This window comes from Salvelinus fontinalis, chromosome 28, assembly GCF_029448725.1.
Source record: "Salvelinus fontinalis isolate EN_2023a chromosome 28, ASM2944872v1, whole genome shotgun sequence".
Lineage (NCBI taxonomy): Eukaryota > Metazoa > Chordata > Actinopteri > Salmoniformes > Salmonidae > Salvelinus > Salvelinus fontinalis.
Window position 1 is genome coordinate 11,851,372 of NC_074692.1, and position 22,109 is coordinate 11,873,480.

Below are 22,109 nucleotides of genomic sequence, written 5' to 3' on the forward strand. Positions count from 1 at the left end.
ACATTTGGGAACACATGCACACACAACGTTCAGACTGCCTCTCCAATCAGCTCTTTTCTAAAATTCCACAAACAGATCAGACCCAGGCCAGAGGGTCATCACGCCCAACTTAATGGATGTGACGGACCACGTTGGCTGTGGATTATCCAAAAGAGACAACACATAGATTGCCTATTCAATAAACATCCAATGTTAACCCTTCACTAACTAGACCAAGAAGGATCGCTCTCTGTCTCCCCCTTCCACTGCCATTGGTTGGATCTGTGTCAGGGGCTACATTTGGTCTGCCCGTTTCCCTTCCCAACTGTAATCCCCCCTCTGTCACACTAACACCACCCTATCACCAGTCAGGCTGAGGTGGCCCAGCAGCGACCCCACAGCCCTTTTCCGCACCACGGAAACACACATGGTGGGATTACCTGCAACATCGCAGCTATTGGGGATGGCATACAATATATGTAATTTTCACCACCTATGACACCAATATATACTGTATATTCATATAAGAATATGTATATATGAAGTGTGTAAATAGTATTGTTGGTGTCTTTCCTTTATTGAACTTTTTTTGTGTGAATTGTATGTAATATCTTATGTTGTTATGGTCTATAACTGTTCTGTACTTTGTCATGTATTTGTACATTGTATGTGGACCCCAGGATGAGTAGCTGCTGCATGTGTAGTAGCTTATGGGGATCCTAATAAACTAAAGCACCTATTATTTCCTTAACCTATGTCACTGTTGCCACTGTAGCCTGGTGTGACAGGCAACACAAAATGTGCTTCATACCCTCACTCCATACCTGTATCTGTCCTTTGGCCATGATCCTGTCAGTGTTCTCTCCGTCCTCCTTGTTTTGCTTGGCTTTGTTGTAGCACTTCTCATAACACAGCAACCTCAGAGTCTGAGATCCCTCCAGCTCAATCTCAAACTCCTGCAGGGAAACCGGGCAAAACCAGGTAAGAGACAATCTAGCAGATCAGGCTGAATAATAGACACCAGGAAGTTGTGTTCTGAGTGCTAACGGACACATGGCATCCTCACCTCATTCCAGTTGGGTTCTGTGGAGTCTCTGTACACACGTGTCTTGGCTTTGTTCACAAAGTAGCCAAAGGAATCCACCTCCAGAGTGCAGTAGAGATCTGTGTGGAAGAAGAGCCAGTTACCATGGCTAATAGGGATACTTAGCTACTGAATCACAGTAGGACTGTCCTGTATGTACTTTACGCTACACTGTTAAACCATACTTTCTGACAATCTCCACAATGGAACTTGCCATGCCCTCAATCTGTTACGTTTTAAGGGAAATAGTTCCCGTCCAGAGGAAGAATACATTTGGATTAACAGGTCAGATTTTGTATAAGATAAGAGATACTGTATGCATGTGAGCTGTACGCCTGACTGTATTTAGGACAAAGTGTGAAACGACAGGGGTTTTCCATCCAGACCGACCATGGCTGGAGCACAGTGTTCCTCATTAATCCTGTGAGTTCTGACTTTACGTCAGCAGCTGCTCCACATGGGAATGCCTGCTGACTGGCAGGGGACAACCGGACTGGAGGGGACTGACAGCGGATTGGAAGGTCGGCCTTGGCAATACTCCATTCATGGGAATCAGGGTAGGACACCAACAATATGGAAAACATAAGCTGAGCCACTTACTCAAACTCTGTTTGAGTCCTGATGCAGAATGAACAATGACATTCAGAAAACCATAGAGTCCAGAGGATTCGTCTTCTAAAGAGAGGAGAGTGAAGTCAGGAGTTGTTTAATCAAAAACAATATTAATAAACAACTCCCTCTCTTATTATCACTATAAGTTACATTACTGAACAGCCTTCCATTCTTACTAATACTGTATCAGTTTCGTGTCAATGGCCTACCTTCTTTATTCATGGTCATTGGTATATTATGGACCGTCTGAAGCTTCACACATGAGTTGGTGAGCATCTGCAGCTCCAGGGAGGTCAGAGAGAAGCTTTTGAAACCTGCAGGAGAAAATGGAGTTTAGCGAGAGAATGACAGCTACCATCAGCTGAGTCATGGGATTGTAGCAACCATAGCTTATGTTGCAGAGAACACTCACACTTCTTCTGTTGCTCGCGGATGATCTCCCTCCACTCCGCACGCTCATAATCAGAGGAGATCAGGAATGTGAAGCCCTGAAACAGACAGAGCTCAGAAACATGTAGCCCTCTGCTGTATAACACAATAGACCCGTTGGAAATGCTGTACCACATCTCTACACCTGTAGGGGGCACCAGATCCTAGACCAAAATATTTCACAGTACAAACAGTAGGGTGTGTAGTTAGATATGACCTTGCAGGACCATAGGTGCAGAGAGAGAGAGAGAGAAAACAGTCCGTGGCTGGCTCACCTTGCCGTTCCTGTTGGCCACTCTGAAAGCCATGCTGGGGGACATAAGCAGCAGCAGAGACTCCTGCTCCAACAGTTTCTTCTTAAAACGCTCTATTGCTTTCCCTCCTTTAGTGGTTCTCTGCACATACACATACAGAAGAACAGCACTCAGACACTTGTTGCTGTATCAACGCACGGCTTCTGTCATTGCTGGCTCCTCTTATGAAGCCACCATCTGGTCAAGGGTTCCAATATTACTCAAACAAAGTGATTTTCTCCCTTTCTGACGTCTGCGGTCACCTTTTCTCTCTGTATCTCGTTCTTGATCTGTGAGATCCTGATCTTCATGGCGTCAATCTCCTCTTCCTGGACCTGGGGGATGGGGGTTGCCTCAGAGTCCTCGATGGTCTGGAAGGTGAGGTCTGACAGCGGAATGTACCACTTACAGTCATACTGCTGGCCTTTCCTGGAGATAAACACACAAATGATCAAACAACACACAGGTAAGGAACACCACACAGACATAAGATAGTACACAAACCATCTAGTCCATCAGTAAAGCTACACTCACCCTGCAGTCTGTTTCTTCAGCTTGGCACATAGTAGTAAGTCTGTGAAGAGGAAGACGTGGCGTAGCTTTCTAGATCCCTCCACCAGTTCCACCATGAAGCAGTCCCTCAACAGCTGACGGTTCTACAGGGGCAAACAGTGAATCACACATATATATATATATATTTGCTAGAATTTGTTACCATACCGCCACAGAGTGAAAAGCCGTTTCCAGTAATTTCCCTGTCAAGTTGCTTTTTACAATGACTCTCTCTTGATCATGAGGGTTCTAGACCTAGGGGATGTTTCCTGGTGCTTATGCCAGTCGGCAAAACACACCAAACTACAAGCCAGAATAATTTTTCACATTAAGAATAAGGATTCAATATCAATGTCATCCTACGGTAGAGATTAAATGATAGAGCAATTGATGTACCCTAAGTTCACCATCACACAACAACATGTCATTATGGCCTCAAAGTGGAACTACGATCTGATGAATGTGGCATGATTGGCTCTCGACAGGACTCAGGAGAAGAATCTCCAAAATGACTACTTGCACTGAACAGTAACATAATTCTTAAGCAATGATCTGAGCTGACAGTCTGTTGGTTCTGCAAAATAACAAACTTCTAGTGTCTGCTGGGATGAGTATATTCTCTTCTTGTCACAAGGAAAGAACAGAACCTCCGAAAATCTTTGTCTTCAAGCAAAGTTGAGACCTGGTTGTAAAACGTGTAAATTAAGGGCCGTTAAGTTAATCAGTGGCTTTGTTATCAAAGAGCCTGTGTTTACAGGAATAGATCCTAATTCCAGAGGGGTATACTACAAAGCAGGATCCATTATAGTTAGCCAGCTAACTTTGATAAACAACCAGAAATAACTGTTGGTTTTCTGATACGTTTTAGGTTGTTGAGTCAATTAGACCATGACCATTTCCCCCAAAAAGAAAAAAAGAAGTTATTTCAGAACATTTGGGGAAGTTAGCTGACTAAATCCTTGACCCTGCTTTGTAGTATACTCCTCGGAACTTCCTATAATCCTGCCTGACTGGCCATTCCAGTTGGCGGTTGGCGAGTGCTGCAGTGAAATCTGCCGTTCCTTTGGCCAGAGCGTGGCTGTGGATGCATGTACTGTTTATACTGACCTTATACACTTCGGGCTAAAAGCTACTTATATTTAAAGTACCCACATGAGACCAACCCATCCTAACCACATTTCAGCAAAAACAAGGAAAACTCCACTAGGGAGGGTCCTTAATGGATTCATGGTCACATTATTGACATTGGTTACTTTCTGACATAGTCATCCTCCATTTTGAGATAATTGGAAAGAGAGGCCCAACTAAAATGAACCCTTGATTTCAATCACCACAGTAAGTATATACTTTTAGCTAGTCACAAGTACTACATTTATTTTGTTTTTAGCATATACCGGCCTATGAATTGTGGAATACTACAAAAGAGCAGTAATATTTGTTCCAGTCTCACGTTCACTTATGATAAGATGTTTGATGGTCATAGTGGGGCAGGTTTCCAGTAATAATATAGGAAGTTCAGCAGGGGTGATGGAGTGAGGGTAACCAGTGCGTGCGTCCACGCGGAAGGGTGGACAGATGCCTGATAAGACGTGCTTACAGGTCATTTCTGGGAAACAGACTTCAGAGACTGGGACCGGAGGATGGGAGTGGGGGAACCAGGACAGGGATGTAGGCGGTGCGATGGGCTTTCCTGGTCAGAACCGTGGAGACCGTTGCCCTCCCGGTTTATACTACTTTATCATGAGCTTCCTCTACGCTCCACTTCCTCCACTAATAAACCAGACACACAGAGATGACTCAGCAGGAATCTGACTAACAACTCAGTTTTATTAGAGTTTCCAGACACAATGTTCTCATGGCTTTTAAATGTTTATACTACTTTTTCAGGAACTGAGAAGCACTGATTGGCTAATTTACAGTAAGTCTTAGATGCTTAATGTATGAACTGGTGTTGATGATTCCTTATCTTGAAACAAGCTGTGTAATAGGACACTATTCTGTTGACGGGAATTTGCAATGTGACATCAAAGTGGCAGAAAGAAATGAAGCCAAATAGGAAAGCAATATAAGGGAGGGCCAGAGAGTCACAGGTCCGAGTCTGACTGTCGGACTCCGTGCTAGAGGTCTTCACGGATCCACCAAAACCCAAAGAGTGGGTCCAGGTCCAAAATTCAAACTTTTCCCTCAGGTCCGGGTCGGGTCCTGTTTGATTGTCATCAGGTCTATGTAACTACAGCTGATAGACCCGAGTAGACCCAACCACAGCTCTGCATAGCATATGTATTTTACGCTAATAAGGTGAATTTATTTACTTATAGAAAGCCTAGCCAACATTTAAAGACCCATTCGTTAACCAGAAAAGCAACTTGACTGATTAAAAAAAGAAAGTAACCCGGGTCCGGTCTAGACCCTGACCTGTTAGAGTACGGGTTGAGTCTAGGTCGGTTGTCGGGTTTGACTGTTCTCAGGTCCGGATCCCCCTTTAAAAAAAATATGCGTGTCTGTTTGGGTCCAGGTCCAACTTTTTGGACCCGAGAAGACCTCTACTCTGTGCTTCTATGTGCCTACTTGTCAAACCACTGGATGTGTCCTTGGCAGTGAAAACAACCAGCCTATGTCTATGGAGGGAACTGTACCCCTCCAACTTAATACCTCTTTCTCTATTCCAGACTTTGTGTCAGAAATACATCTACAAGCTGTACTGCATTCAATCTAACCATAATAGCAAGTGTAAACACATTGAGTGAGTGAATGCACGATGTAAATCTAGTTTGGAAAGAAAACATGTTCTCATTAGGTCATGAAGCCATAGGTAAAAGCTCATCCGTGGAGAGATGCAGACACACAGCATGTCACCTTGTGATGTCGCAGCCTTTTACACTGACTGACCTCTCCCTTCTTCACTGTCATGGACTGCCTGCGTGGGGTGATCTCCTCATTGATGCTGGAGAGGAAGTTCTGGGAGATTCTCAGGGCATCCTGCAGCAGTGGATAGTCTGGGTGGCTGGAGGGGGTGTGTTTTAACAGGTCCTGAGAGAGGGAGAGAGAGAAAGAAGAGAGCGAGAGAGGGGGGATTCATCTAAATTCAATTATGATGACTTCTTCTAATGGATGTGAAGAGGCATTGTTTCCATGTAAAAGAAAATCTAAAATTCAGGACCAAAGGGGAAAAATCTCCAGTGTGTTAATTTGACTTACATGCAGAACCAGGGTGCTGCGGGTGACTCTGTCCACTGGTTTGTAAAGCAGAGCTGAGGGGGAAAGGTTCATAAAGTGCATAAGGCCCAAGGCAGGACAAGGAAAAGCAGAACTAACAGCATAGGACATATTGAGGCTGAGGGTCAAATTCAATATGCTTAAGCATGTACCACTGTTACTGAAATGAATTCAATTAACTACAGGGTTGAATTATTCATTGTCTTGAACTATTGATATTTAAAATGTAAGGTTTAGTTCATTTGACCCGGAATAGTACAAAATAATTAAAATCGCACTTACTTTCCAGTGAATTTTTGGCCTGGTCTTTGCATTCCTTGGAACTTCTGACCTTAAGATTCTGAGACCACAACAGGAATTGAGAAAGTATTACAAGTCTGTCCAAGAACAACATCATTTCAACACAGCACAGTAACACAATTTCATTAGCCATAACAACAGCATGTGTTCTAACAGAAACATCACCCATGTAAAAGCTCACCATAATGGTCACAGTGAGGAGTGTTAAGAATGCCCAGTCACCACTTCCCAAATAGCCCCCCCTCCTATCCTGCTGTGTGTGGTGCAATACCTACCTCACATATTTCAGCAAACTGTACGTTGGCCTGGCAGCACTTGTCTGCCGTCTCCACAGCAACCTTGTAGTTATCCACAAAGGCCCTGTACACCCCCAGCTGGCTAGCCTTTAGTGGAGAGAGACAATAGAGAGTAGATAAGATGTAGCATGTGGTAGTTAACCTGCTGTTGATTCATGATTCCACTCGTCATACTAGTTCTGTTATTTTCTCCCGTCTCAATGTGCTGCATATAGGGATCAGATGAGATATGGCAGTTTAATAGACACAGCATTTCAAAAATAAAAATAACATGCATCCTATCAGTCTTAAACAAGTTATCCGTTTTGTGCGTCTGTGTGCTTTTGTTTCATGTGTCTCCTTTTTCTCCATCGTCACACCGAGGCAGCTCTTCGCAGTCAGGAGCCTCAGTGTTTTGCCCTGCTTTACTGGCTGTCATGTGGTAAAGCCAGGCTTTTATCTGTGCGGGAGATGTCTCCAGGCAGTCTACTCACATGTGGAGCCAGCATCCACTGCACATTACAGCCAGTCTAACTCCCACGTTTTACTCCTTAAATCTCTTCCTCTTCCTTCAGTATTATTAAAATGATCAAGTGAAGTTTACAGGGGAGTTATGATGCATTTTGTCTAAAGGTGACGACTGTGACTGGATTAGGGCTGTGTCGGTCACGACAATTTATCAGCCGATAACTGTCATGCAAACAACTGCCGGTCTGATGGTAATTGACCGTTAATGAACATAAACACGCTGAGCATCTCCAGGCTTCCACACATTGTCGACAAGCTACTGATGCAGACCTTTGGAACATGTACATTTGAAATAGTCTAATAAATACATTTAATATAGCCTACACTATCACAATAAATACATTTAATATAGCCTACACTATCACAATAAATACATTTAATATAGCCTACACTATCACAATAAATACATGTAATATAGCCTACACTATCACAATAAATACATTTAATATAGCCTACACTATCACAATAAATACATTTAATATAGCCTACACTATCACAATAAATACATGTAATATAGCCTACACTATCACAATAAATACATGTAATATAGCCTACACTATCACAATAAATACATGTAATATAGCCTACACTATCACAATAAATACATGTAATATAGCCTACACTATCACAATAAATACATGTAATATAGCCTACACTATCACAATAAATACATGTAATATAGCCTACACTATCACAATAAATACATGTAATATAGCCTACACTATCACAATAAATACATGTAATATAGCCTACACTATCACAATAAATACATGTAATATAGCCTACACTATCACAATAAATACATGTAATATAGCCTACACTATCACAATAAATACATGTAATATAGCCTACACTATCACAATAAATACATGTAATATAGCCTACACTATCACAATAAATACATGTAATATAGCCTACACTATCACAATAAATACATTTAATATAGCCTACACTATCACAATAAATACATTTAATATAGCCTACACTATCACAATAAATACATGTAATATAGCCTACACTATCACAATAAATACATGTAATATAGCCTACACTATCACAATAAATACATGTAATATAGCCTACACTATCACAATAAATACATGTAATATAGCCTACACTATCACAATAAATACATGTAATATAGCCTACACTATCACAATAAATACATGTAATATAGCCTACACTATCACAATAAATACATTTAATATAGCCTACACTATCACAATAAATACATGTAATATAGCCTACACTATCACAATAAATACATGTAATATAGCCTACACTATCACAATAAATACATGTAATATAGCCTACACTATCACAATAAATACATGTAATATAGCCTACACTATCACAATAAATACATGTAATATAGCCTACACTATCACAATAAATACATGTAATATAGCCTACACTATCACAATAAATACATGTAATATAGCCTACACTATTACAATAAATACATTTAATATAGCCTACACTATTACAATAAATACATTTAATATAGCCTACACTATCACAATAAATACATGTAATATAGCCTACACTATCACAATAAATACATTTAATATAGCCTACACTATCACAATAAATACATGTAATATAGCCTACACTATCACAATAAATACATGTAATATAGCCTACACTATCACAATAAATACATTTAATATAGCCTACACTATCACAATAAATACATTTAATATAGCCTACACTATCACAATAAATACATGTAATATAGCCTACACTATCACAATAAATACATTTAATATAGCCTACACTATCACAATAAATACATGTAATATAGCCTACACTATCACAATAAATACATTTAATATAGCCTACACTATCACAATAAATACATGTAATATAGCCTACACTATCACAATAAATACATGTAATATAGCCTACACTATCACAATAAATACATTTAATATAGCCTACACTATCACAATAAATACATTTAATATAGCCTACACTATCACAATAAATACATGTAATATAGCCTACACTATCACAATAAATACATTTAATATAGCCTACACTATCACAATAAATACATTTAATATAGCCTACACTATCACAATAAATACATTTAATATAGCCTACACTATCACAATAAATACATTTAATATAGCCTACACTATCACAATAAATACATGTTTTATTTTAGGCAGGTCTAAAGAAACATTATGATACAAAGAAAATGTAGCCTATTTCATTAGAACAGAATAGCATATTATGAGTCTCCATTATGTTATGCTCTGATCTGGCTATGCCATATGGCTGTGTACTACACTAGTTCATTCAGCAGACAAGATTTGCTTAGAATTCCTGTGGCATTATTTGATATTATTTTATATAAGCTGAATAAAATTTAAAGGATATTTTTCCCCAAACCATTTCCGAGGAAGTGCGAACATGCGGCTATTCTGTGTTGAGTTTTTAACAAAGTGATCATTTGAAACAGGTCCTCCTATATGCTTAATTTAGAATTATTTATGCAACTTTAGTTGTGATACACTATATGTTTTGTTTTTTAATACATTCTAAGGCTGCATGATGCGATTAATGTTGATTTGAAAAAGGTTGCATGAAAAGGCATGAGACCTGCACTGTTTCTTGCGCAGGCTGCACACACTTCATCAGGCTCTCATTCACAATTTGACAAGGACTTGATAATGTTCTCACCAATCAAACAATTGGTTGAGAGAATGCCAAGAGTGTGCAAAGCTGTCATCAAGACAAAGGGTGGGAACTTTGATGAATCTCAAATATATTTTGATTTGTTTAACACTTTTTGCATTACTACATGATTCCATGTGTGTTATTTCATAGTTGAGATGTCTTCACTATTATTTTACAATGTAGAAAACAGTCAAATAAAGACAAACCCTGGAAAGAGTAGGTGTGTCCAAACTTTTGACTGGTACTGTATGTGCCAGGTAGGCTACACCGGTTGTAAAGTGGATGAATATGCTTACATTTTAAGAATTTAGCAATAAATATAGCAGCACAAGAAAGTTGGTATCCTCTTTTAAATTGTGGCTAGTCTAAACTCTGTTTTCACACGCGATTGCGAAATTACTGGGCTTTCTAAGAACAGATGTTTCTCTAGGCTCTGTAGGATACGGGCTCCGTAGGCTACGGGACACTTTGCATGCAAAAGAAATGCATGCGCCGTTTCTTGCCTAGACTGCACACGCTGGGCATCATTCACAACTGATAATATTCTCACCCATCAGACTACTCTCAATTTAATCTTGTCTTTACATATACTAGATAAAATATGTGTGGAATTATCTTTTATTTAGAATGGAACATTATCAAGCACCTGCTGGAACAGGGGCAGGGGGAGAATTTTTTTAAATCTATATGTAGTGGAATAGTGAATGGAGGATGACACTTTCCCCGCGGTTCATTTTCATGCCAGCTAGGTAGGCTACTTCGGTTGTAAAGCGAAGCAATGTGCTTAATATTAGGAAAGTTGAGAAATAGATATAGTAGGCCTAGCATATAGAAAGCTGACGGGATCCTCTTTTTAATAGAGGCCATCAAAACTAGAGGCCATCAAAACTATGTTTTCCCACGCAATTGCACAGGATAGCCTATAAGAATGTTGCGCAACATGGGCTTACAGGAACACCTTTGATTCCATGCAACAAGCAGCTTTGAGGAGCTGTCTCTCACTGCCAACAGGTGATCCTATTCTGCTTAAACTCTAAAAGCCAGGGCTCTCATGACTAGATTCCTGATTGTATTTGCATGGATGTCAGAGTGATTAGAGGAACAATAGAGCCCTGAGTACCAGGCCATTAGTGACTGGCCATTAACAAGTTTGGTAGGATACAACCATCAGTGGCATCAGAGTGCCGTTTTGGAGAAGCCTAGTCACATGGAATTTGACTTCGGTCATGACTCGTGACTGCCAGTATGGCGTTCATACAGTCACCGTAACAGCCCTAGACTGGAGACATATCAGCTTACTCAGAGCACAATGCTGTTTACGGCTGGGGAAGTTTATTCTCATGTTTTTGGAGTACAGAAGCCCCCGGAGAACACACAAAAAAACACAACAGCATTTACTAGGCCTTTACACAACAATAATATTGCTCACCAGTTTCTGGAAGAGATCGCCCACACACTGGTTGTGGCTCCAGTCCTGAACTCTGGGTAGCAGGGCATCGTAGAAGTCCTTGTGGATCTCATGGAGCTCTGTCACCTTGAAGAAGATGGTCTCTATCTGCTGGATGGTCAGCATTGGCTGAGAGGTGGTGGCCGCTGCCCTCAGAGGCTTCATGGGCTGGGACAATCAATGCAAGACAAAGCATTACTGTGTGTGTGTGTGTGTGTGTGTGTGTGTGTGTGTGTGTGTGTGTGTGTGTGTGTGTGTGTGTGTGTGTGTGTGTGTGTGTGTGTGTGTGTGTGTACACACACGGATGGGTCTCTGTGTGTCTATCCAACATGTTTAATAGTGAGGTATGCCATATTCAATTAGTTGAGTGATTACTCAAGGCCTAGGATTTAACAGCAGCAGCACAGCTCAAAGTCCTCAGTCTCTCACCAGTAAGATAGCCCCCAGGTGGCTGAGATACATCTCCTCACTGGCTAAGATCCCTGACAGAACCCATTTCCGCATCTCCAACTCTTTCTCCTGATCCAGCTCTGTCTGTGTGAGAATGAGAGAGAGAGAGACCCAGTGAATTAGAGAGAGAGAGAGACAGACCGACCGACAGGGTTTTCACTTCTATCAGGCTCATCTTGGGATTCTAAATCGAACCGGAGCAGATCTTCCCAAATCCCTGTGGTTGTTCAAGGAGACCGTCCTCTCTAGGGAACCCAACACATTCAATGAAACCCTGTGGGAGATGTAGAGAGCAGAGGCCAGGGTCAAAGATCCATTGTATTGTGTAGAGAAACAATTGTTTATCTAGCCTAGGATGAGACCTGTAGTTCTAGATGGGTCAAAGGCATCAGTCAGTTAGGTTTCTGACAGTCTGTCGATATGGCTCTCGTGCATAGAGAGCAGAGCAGGAATTAATAGCTCTGACAACTCCACAGCCTGAACACGAAGGGGGGCACAAGAGAGCCCCCCCCCCCCCCCCCCCCCCCCAACGAATTTAACCTTTGAAGATCAGAGTGGAGCACATCAGAGGATGACGACCCAGGGGACACCGGAGATTGGCTAGGTACAGTACAGTAAGGGTGGTTGAGATTTATAGGGTGAGTGAAAGTGTGGTTGGAAAGAGCAGAACACCTCTCTATTAAATACACGCAGAGCCCAGGGCACACTTAGAAAGGTGGAAGCAGTGCTAGAGGACGGGAGCATTAACAGATTGCTGCACTGAATGGAAAATCCGAGACCGGCGCTTTAAAATGTAGGAGATGAAGCGTGTGGCAGTAGGACTGGTGATAACATTACCGACAAGGTGAACTCCAGGGAGCCAGATGAGTGTGTGTCCCGGCTGCTGCGGCTCTTGGAGCGGAGGCGAGGTGAGGAGGAGGGCGAGGTGCTGAACGTCTGGAGGTCATGGTGCTGCTGGTGCTCCTCTGCCTGCTCCAGATATCCATAGGAAGGAGGGGTTCCACTGTAGGGGGCTTCTGGGATAATGACACACAGGTGGAATGGGGTTAGGTGAGGGATTTGAAAATATATATGTTTCAATAACTATTTTCATGGCAGCAAGGCATTTCAGGCAGTGGCACAGTGGGAATCTCTCTCTCATTGACCACATCACTTCACAGGCAAGAAAAGTGCTCTTCTCATCCAAAAACACCACTAATGCCACTGAACAGACAGTGGAAGGAAGTTAGGAAGGGTTGACCATTTATCACCCTCTCAAACATTCTAGTCATAATCCTTTGTTGAGAAGAGAACATTATGCAAACACAAAAATAACCACAATAGGTTTCACATCATACAAACACAAGGGCTTAAAAAAGTTATTCATCTGTATAGCAAATGGTATTATCTAGAAGCTACTGTATATTAAACATATTTATAAAATGGCCCACAGGCTGAAAATACAGCTGTTTCATTCAACCTCTAGTGTGCTCTATTCCAATACGCTCTATTCCAATACAGTCCATGTCTCTGTGCTTCAAATCCCCTCTGACCTTCAGCAAGCAGTGTGCAGCTCTGCCAAATCTACCACAGAGACTGTGCCAGACACACAGTCAGGGACAGTTCCACAGCAGAGGATAAACCAGGAGAACTGCAGCGAAAATACTGACTCCCTTGTGTGGTTCGGAGAATCATTCATGTCAATCCCTCTACTCTGAGTAGGCTACACAAACTACTGTAACTGTACAGACATGCCAGTAGTTCAACTGGACAGGGGCTTAACCATAGTAATTCTTTATTTACATATCAACTCAATGGATTTCAAAAAGCAACAACAACAGAAAAAACTCTAGGAAGTGAACAGACTAGTATCAAAGCAATCAAATAGGAATCCCTTCTTATTGATCACTCAGTGGTCAGAATCAAACCAGTAACCTGTGGAACAGATAATTGGGTCAATGGGACTTTGTCCGCCCATTATTATCTCTTCTCCTCTCCTTCCTTCTCCACCATGTCTAATTGTGGCTGTGTGGTGTTTCTAGTTCCTTCTGAGTGAATACATCCAAGGTGTAGGGAAGTGGCGAAGGCTACAGTAGACCTCTCCGTTTGTAGAGCAGACAGAGGGAGGACTAATCTTAGCTCTTCCTATTCTTTTTGGTTCATAAGTGTTGGCAACCGACCAGAAACACCCCCTCTTATTCATAATCACAGCAAAAGTGGACATTCTGGGAGGAAGTGAATGCAGACAGAATGCAACAGTGGTCTATTTTGGTGTTATAGCTGCTGTTGTGTAGATTACTCATCTAGAATTGCATAAAGTAGTGCTCAATCCCCGTTATTGATACCTTGACTCACCCACAATGTATATCATTTTTGGCAGTTTCTGTGTGGGAGAAACAAGCTGTGGTTTGTTTGTCTGTAAGGCCTCAGTGTTGAAAAAGCAGGACACTGACAGAACCTACTGTATTTTCAGAAGAGGATACACAGAGATAACTAGCTCACCTCTACTAGAAAACAGGAAAAAGGAATCCGGAAGCATGGCGGGCAGAACAAACCCAGCCCTGTGAAGTGTCTGGGGCCTGGCCGAGTCAGTCTGACAATGTGACACCCAGATACAATGGCAGCCTGAACAAACACACTGCGCCCTGCAGAGAGAAACCACTGTGTTTACTCTGGAGGAGCAGGCCACTGCAGGGCATGACAGGCCAGGGGAATATGGGGGAAGCCAATGTGAAAGGCCACACTGTGTGTCTGTCAGATTATACAACAGCAGTGACAATGGGTGAAAAACACTTCCTCTCACACAGATACAGATGCCTGGAAATCACTGTCAATGGACACATACTAACCCATCATTCAGACAAAAATAAATTTCAGTAAAATTGGCATATTTATCTGTTTATTTGGATCCCCATTAGCTTTTGCAGAAGCTACTCTTCCTGGGGTCCACAAAAAACACCAAACATGACAAGTAACAAAACACTGATAGACAAGGACAGTCATATAGATTTAAAATACAACCATATACAAACAATACAACAACAAAAATGATGTGCTTGTTAGTGTGTGTCTGTGTGTGCCTCCTCACAGTCCTCGCCGTTCCATGAGATGTTGTTCAATCCATCTTTTTGCTGTTTGCTTGAGTAATAGGAGATGGAAGGGAGTTCAATGTGATCATGGCTCTGTATAATACTGTGCTTTGCTGTGAATTCATTTTGGACTTGGGGACTGTAAAGAGACCCCTGGTGGCATGTCTTGTGGGGTATGTTTGGGTGTCTGAGCTGAATGTTATTTGATTATGCAGACAAAACTGGAATTTTCATCACAGTAATACTTCTCATAAAAACGAGAAGAGAAGCAGTTACTCTCTCATCAACCCCCAAGCAGGAAAGACACATAGCTCTGTATGTGCATTTCAGGGCAAGGCGTACCACTCTGTTTTGAGCCAGCTGCAGCTTTGCTATGTCTGTCTTTGCTGCACTACACCATATTACCAGACAGTAATCAAGATGGGACCACACCAGAGCCTGAACAAATAGTACAGTTGATTTGTCAAAAACGCAAAACATTTTTACGACAGCCACACCCCTCCTCACCTTCACAACAACTTTGTCAATATGACTCAATCATGATAATAGACCATCCAATGTTATCATCCATAAAACATGTCTTAAAAATGTTATTTCTTACTTACGAACTAATATGAAATACAATATTGTTCTTTTTTAATGAAATGACACAGAGACAGTTATTTACATGGCCCTGGAATAACCATACTTAAAAAAAAATGCAGATTCGTTTTCCATGGTAGCGTGAAAAAGCAGGCAAACATCCTAACATTGAGTGAAGAGGATTTCACAATAGGCTAGATCCTCAATCAAGCTTAGTTCTCGGACTACAAGGCCTGTTGCTAAGGAAATGTCCAGGCAGGTCTGTCCGGAATGTTGAGCAATTCATCAACTTCAAAGCGGAAACAGACATTCTGCACAGGGTCAAATTTTCACAAAAACACCCCCCCGGCCTCCCACAGACACATATAACATTAGATTCATATTAAATATAATCTAATCAACTCTGGGATGGCTGTCCCTGAACCAACCCTGTAAGTTGTCTAATGCTTTTACTTTTTCACAGGTTAAATCACTTTAAAACATTTACCAAAGAAGCTCAGCTACAGCTCTGTGGGACAAACAAAGAGCAAATGCACTTTTCCTGTTTCCACTGTGCAGTAACAGAGTCATTGAGAAGATGGCTTTACTCTCAAACACTGTGGGTGGAAGGTGGTAGAGGGAATCTGACAGTCTCCCCTCAACTAACCTCAAAAGGGTTACAGTTGTGCAATTCAGGCTGTATCACAACAAAATGTGAAGGGGTGTGAATACTTTCTGAAGGTACTGTAGCAGCTGAGGAACAGAGGAAAACATTTATCTGGATTTTTTGTAGAGAATGCTGCAGAATTTAGAGATTCTTTCAGCATTATTGAATTTGCCTCTGTGCTGATCTTTGTGTTTAGTAAACCAAAGTTCATCAGGCTTAGAAGATCTTTGCCTGTATCTGGAAATGGTGATTGTTTAGTGCACAAGTTAGTAATTACAGAGGGAGCCACTAAACATAGCTACCTGCTATACATAACAGGTTAAAACGCTCTCAAATCCCTGTCTAGAGAGCATAACCTCGGCACCATGCACTCGGTCCCTGTAGATAAAACAAAATCGGAAAACCTCTGACAACCTCTCTTTTGTGGAGAACGATGACAGGAGGTTTGACACACACACCCCAAAGAAGGGTTGGGGTCAATTCCAATTCAAATTCTTTCTAATTGAAAATAATTTTTGTGTATTTCTGGAAATGACTGGAATTGGCCCTAACCCTGCATCAAGGATATATACACATATACCTACTCCATATGTATACCGAGTGTACAAAACATTAGGAACACCTACTCTTTCCATGACATACAATGCCTTCAGAAAGTATTGACTTTGTCTACATTTTGTTGTGTTACAGCCTGAATTTAAAATCTATTAAATGGAGATTGTTTTGTCACTGGCCTACACACAATACCCCATAATGTCAAAGTGGAATTATGTTTTTAGAAATGTTTATAAATTAATTTAAAAAATGCTCAAATGTCTTGAGTCAACAAGTATTCAACAAAAATTCAACCCCTTTGTTATGGCAAGCCTAAATATCTTCAGGTGTAAAAATTTGCTTAACAAATTTCACATGTCACATAGAATGTTGCATAAGCTCACTCTGTGTGCAATAATAGTGTATAACATGATTTTTGAATGACTACCTAATCTCTGTACCCCACACATACAATTATCTGTAAGGTCCCTCAGCCAAGCAATCAATTTCAAACACAGATTCAACCACAAAGACCAGGGAGGTTTTCCAATGCCCCTCAAAGAAGGGCACCTATTGGTAGACATTGAATATCCCTTTGAGCATGGTGAAGTTACTAACAACACTGGACAGTTTATCAATTACACCCAGTCACTACAAAGATACAGGTGTCCATTCTAACTCAGTTGTCGGAGAGGAAGGAAACCGCTGAGGTAATTCACCATGAGGCCAATTGGGACTTGGAAACAGTTAGAGTTTGATGGCTGTGATTGGAGAAAACTGAGGATGGATCAACATTGTAATTACTCCACAATACTAACCTAATTGACAGAGTGAAAAGAATGAAGCCTGTACAGACTAAAAACATATTCCAAAACATGCATCCTGTTTGCAACAAGGCACTAAAGTAATACTGCAAAAAATGTGGGAAAGCAATTAACTTTTTGTCCTGAATACAAAGTGTTATGTTAGGGGCAAATCCAATACAACACATTACTGAGTACCACTCTCCATATTGTCAAACATAGTGGTGGCTGCATCATGTTTTGGGTATGCTTGTAATCGATAAGGACTGGGGAGTTTTTCAGGATAAAAAAAGAAATAGAATTGAGCTAAGCATAGGCAAAATCCTTGAGGAAAACCTGGTTCAGTACACTTTCCACCAGACAGTGTGAGATAAATCCACCTTTCAGCAGGACAATAGCCTAAAACAAGGCCAAATATACACTGGAATTGCTTATCAAGTAGCAGAGTTGAAGTTGAGACTTAAATCTACTTGAAAATCTAATGGCAAGACCTGAAAATGGTTGTCTAGACAACCAATGACAGAGCTTGAAGAATTTTTAAAATAATAAAATGGGCAAATATTGTACAATCCAGGTGTGCAAAGCTCTTAGAGACTTACCCAGAATGACTCACAGCTGTAATCACTGCTAAAGGTGATTCTAACATGTATTGACTCAGGGGTGTGAATAGTTATGTAAATGAGATTTCTGTATATTTCATTTTCAATCAATTAACAAAAAATTTTAAAAACATGTTTTCACTTTGTCATTATGGGGTATTGTGTGTAGATGGGTGAGAAAAATCTATTTAATCAATTTTGAATTCAGGCTCTAACACAACCAAATGTGGAATAAGTCAAAGGGTATGAATACTTTGTGAAGACACTGTAGACTGACCATGTGAATCCAGGTGAACGCTTTGATCCCTTATTGATGTCACTTGTTAAATCCACTTTAAATCAGTGTATGAAGGGGAGGAGACAGATTAAAGAAGGATTTTTAAGCCTTGAGACAATTGAAACATTGATTGTGTATGTGTGCCATTCAGAGGGTGAATGGGCAAGACAACATTTTTAAGTGCCTTTGAACGGGGTATGGTAGTAGGTGCCAGGTGCATCGGTTTGAGTGTGTCAAGAACTGCAACGCTGCTGGGTTTTTCACACTCAACAGTTTCCCATGTGTATCAAGAATGGTTCACCATCCAAAGTACATCCAGCCAACTTGACAAAACTGTGGGAAGCATTGGAGTCAACATGGGCCAGCATCCCTGTGGAATGCTTGACACTTTGTAGAGTCCATGCACCAATGAATTGAGGCTGTTCTGTGGGCAAAACGGGGGTGCAATTCAATATTAGGAAATGTGATTTGAGACTAATGTAAGTGTAAGTGACAAGAATTTACAGTGAATGTATTTAAAGCTGTTAACTAACATGGATGTGGACGACCAAGAACTTTAAGCATTGTAAATGTTATTTTGGCCAACTCTGTGTGGTTGCAGTATTGCCATTTTCTACACTAATGTTTTGCAAAAAAATAAACTGTGTTTACGTGTAAATGTGTAAATGTCTTAACATGTGTAAATATTTGAATGAACATAACAAGATTCAACAACTGAGACATAAACTGAACAAGTTCCACAGACATGTGACTAACAGAAATTGAATAATGTGTCCCTGGACAAAAGGGGGGGGGGGGGGGGGGGGGGGTCAAAATCAAAAGTAAGAGTCAGGATCTGGTGTGGCCACCAGCTGCATTAAGTACTGCAATGCATCTCCTCCTCATGGACTGCACCAGATTTGTCAGTTCTCGCTGTGAGATGTTACCCCACTCTTCCACCAAGGCACCTAAAAGTCCCCAGACATTTCTGGGGGGGAATGGACCTAGCCCTCACCCTCCGATCCAACAGGTCCCAGACGTGCTCAATGGGATTGAGATCCGGTCTCCTCGCTGGCCATGGCAGAACACTGAAATTCCTGTCTTGCAGGAAATCAGCCATACTGCTCGTTCTGTGTGTGGCTGGTGGCATTGTCATGCTGGAGGGTTATGTCAGGATGAGCCTGCAGGAAGGGTACCACATGAGGGAGGAGGATGTCTTCCCTGTAACGCACAGCGTTGAGATTGCCTGCAATGATAACAAGCTCACTCCGATGATGCTGTGACACACCGCCCCAGACCATGACGGACCCTCCACCTCCAAATCGATCCTGCTCCAGAGTACAGGCCTCGGTGTAACGCTCATTCCTTCGACAATAAACGCGAATCCGACCATCACCCCTGGTGAGACAAAACCGTGACTCATCAGTGAAGAGTACTTTTTGCCAGTCCTGTCTGGTCCATCAACGGTGGGTTTCTGTGATGTGTGGTGAGGACCTGCCTTACAACAGGCCTACAAGCCCTGAGTCCAGCCTCCCTCAGCCTATTGCGGACAGTCTGAGCACTGGTGGAGGGATTGTGCATTCCTGGTGTAACCCAGGCAGTTGTTGTTGCTATCCTGTACCTGTCTCGCAGGTGTGATGTTCGAATGTACCGATTATGTGCAGGTTTTGTTACACGTGGTCTGCCACTGCGCGGACATTCAGCTGTCCGTCCCGTCTCCCTGTAGCGCTGTCTTAGGCGTCTCACAGTACGGACAATGCAATTTATGGCCATGGCCACATCTGCAGTCCTCATGCCTCCTTGCAGCATGCCTAAGGCACGTTCACGCAGATGAGCAGGGACCCTGGGCATCTTTCTTTTGGTGTTTTTCAGTAGGAAGGCCTCTTTAGTGTCCTAAGTTACCATAACTGTGACCTTAATTGCATACCGTCAGTAAGCTGTTAGTGTCTTAACGGCCGTTCCACAGGTGCATGTTCATTCATTGTTTATGGTTCACTGAACAAGCATGGGAAACAGTGTTTAAACCCTTTACAATGAAGATCTGTGAAGTTATTTGGATTTTTACGAATTATCTTTGAGGACAGGGTCCTGAAAAAGGGACATTCCTTTTTTTGCTCAGTTTATACAACTGCATTGTTAGTTAAGGGTTTGTAAGGAAGCATTTCACTGTAAGGTCTACACTTGTGCATTCGGTGCATGTGACAAATACAATCTGATCACAACAGATGTGACCTTGCTTACAGGGCAGGGTTCACACAGTCCGTTTCAGTGGAATACAGGATATCCTTTACATATGAATGCACTCTTAAAAAAAATAAACTTGTCTTGAAGGATAGTTTCCAGGCCATTGTCTTTCTCCTTTGGATTAAGACGGAGAGCTTGATTGTGTTGATGCTGAATGGTGTTGCTTTTAGAGTCTCAGTGTGATGCATGCATCAAAGCACTGTCACACTTCACTGCATTGGCTAGAGGATACAAAATATTTCTATGGAAAGAAAGATGAACTGGTCGGTAGTTCTGGAAATAACTTAAGGAGGGAATGGTCCAGAGAGTGACCAGAGTGACAGCCTGTAGAGACCCTGCTTGACCCATCTGGACGCACACTAACCGTGGTGGGACGCAACGAACAAAACGGGTCCACCAATTCAAAAATGAGCCACGAATGTTCATCAATTCTCCACAGACAGGGCTAATACAGTATTCCCTTTAAGACATTATGGTCCAGGAATAATAACTTTAGTTTTGCATGTATCACAATGACAGTCACTCTGTCGCCTCAGACTGCACGTTCATAGATCAGAGGAGATATGGCACTTCTTTTTAAAAATCTAAAAAACAGTGAAGATGCCAAATGTGTGATGCTGTTAAGAGGTTTGGCCACTTTCTGCCTCCACTAATGGATTTTCATCTTGATTGTGTGGTCACTGGGGAGACAGCTGCCAGCTAACAGAGAGGATACGGGTGTGATAATGGCTTTTTACCATCAAAACGGGTATGACTTCTAGAGCTCTCCTCGCTAAATATAAAAAGACACATAGAAAACTATAAATGGTGCAATTGTTTATCAATAACAATCCAATTTACTAATCCTCAGCCTACAAAACAGTTGCAATTCAAACGCACTACTCCAAAGGAGTATTTACATCCCTCACAGCTAACCCAGGAAGGACTGGGCTGGGTGGATCTTTCAGTACTGCAGTCACGTCACTTCAGCACATCTGGTTTCTCTCTGATTGAGCGTTCCCCATCAGGTTGAAAAGAACCAGGCCTGAAAATGTGGCATTTGTGAAGGGGCAGGGGCACACCGGCCCTGGAAGAAGCTGACTGGGTGTTTTGGCAATCAGCAGAGCGTGAGCCAACCAAATATCAGCACATTCTGGCACATCTGAAGAACTTTGTTGAAATGGGAGGGAGGCCGACCACAGGCACAGTAGGAGTAGTGAGGCCCACCAGCGCTCCGCTCAGATCTGTTATGGGACAGCCTAAAATTAGCGCCAGAATTGAGCAGTGTAGGTCAGAACTCAGCCGCCCAGCCCAGCACACCTACTAATCAGTGTGTTGAAATAGCTCAGGATGGTCACAGTAATGCTCTGTGTAACAAAATATCAAGGCTCAATAAATTGTTCCAATCTGTGACCTACAGGATGCACGCACACACGCACACTGAAGGTGTGATGCTAGCTAAAAAAGAAGGCACAAATGTGTTTTCCCCTAATAAACTCGGCAAAAAACGAAACGTCCTCTCACTGTCAACTGCGTTTATTTTCAGCA

General features: G+C 41.8%; 1 protein-coding gene across 2 annotated transcripts in view; it reads right to left on the reverse strand.

Annotated features, from left to right (window-relative positions):
- Window positions 1-22,109, reverse strand: part of LOC129826168 (breakpoint cluster region protein-like) — a 48,677-nt gene that overhangs the window by 9,472 nt on the left and 17,096 nt on the right. Inside the window, exons 2-16 of one of the 2 annotated variants that reach the window (XM_055886567.1) lie at window positions 12,688-12,863; window positions 11,830-11,934; window positions 11,383-11,568; window positions 6,741-6,848; window positions 6,448-6,505; window positions 6,148-6,200; window positions 5,839-5,979; window positions 2,932-3,053; window positions 2,661-2,826; window positions 2,380-2,499; window positions 2,088-2,163; window positions 1,885-1,989; window positions 1,664-1,738; window positions 1,046-1,143; window positions 804-935 (exon numbers count right to left, since the gene is read on the reverse strand). In XM_055886567.1, the coding sequence (XP_055742542.1) occupies window positions 804-935; window positions 1,046-1,143; window positions 1,664-1,738; window positions 1,885-1,989; window positions 2,088-2,163; window positions 2,380-2,499; window positions 2,661-2,826; window positions 2,932-3,053; window positions 5,839-5,979; window positions 6,148-6,200; window positions 6,448-6,505; window positions 6,741-6,848; window positions 11,383-11,568; window positions 11,830-11,934; window positions 12,688-12,863 (1,721 nt within the window). Of the gene's footprint in view, window positions 1-803; window positions 936-1,045; window positions 1,144-1,663; window positions 1,739-1,884; window positions 1,990-2,087; window positions 2,164-2,379; window positions 2,500-2,660; window positions 2,827-2,931; window positions 3,054-5,838; window positions 5,980-6,147; window positions 6,201-6,447; window positions 6,506-6,740; window positions 6,849-11,382; window positions 11,569-11,829; window positions 11,935-12,687; window positions 12,867-22,109 lie in introns of both variants that reach the window. The other variant, XM_055886566.1, reaches the window with a different exon arrangement.